Consider the following 245-nt stretch of genomic DNA (forward strand, 5'->3'; position numbering starts at 1 on the left):
TTTGTGCTGCCAATTTGGGATTTTAATGGGATTCTCATATTTTTGGGGGGCCAAGGGGCTGACAAGAAGGGGACGCACACCCCAGTGAGTTCTGAGGCTGAGCATCTCTGTCCCCCAGTGCCTCGAGCCGGGTGAAAGCCGTGTCACAGAGCTCGGGTTGCTACGACAGTGACAGCGCAGAGCCATGTCCCACCGATGACACTGCCGACGGGCATCCCTACCCAGCACGGGACGGCTCCCGCGGC

At 60.0% G+C, this 245-nt stretch overlaps 1 protein-coding gene across 1 annotated transcript in view; it reads left to right on the forward strand.

Annotated features, from left to right (window-relative positions):
• The window catches only part of FBXO41 (F-box protein 41), a 12,048-nt gene that overhangs the window by 5,407 nt on the left and 6,396 nt on the right, over positions 1-245 (forward strand). The window contains exon 3 of the mRNA XM_010083193.1: positions 119-243. Coding sequence (XP_010081495.1) covers positions 119-243 — 125 coding nt within the window. The remainder of the gene's footprint in view (positions 1-118; positions 244-245) is intronic.

The sequence above is a fragment of the Pterocles gutturalis genome, unplaced genomic scaffold (assembly GCF_000699245.1).
Source record: "Pterocles gutturalis isolate BGI_N339 unplaced genomic scaffold, ASM69924v1 scaffold28591, whole genome shotgun sequence".
NCBI lineage: Eukaryota > Metazoa > Chordata > Aves > Pterocliformes > Pteroclidae > Pterocles > Pterocles gutturalis.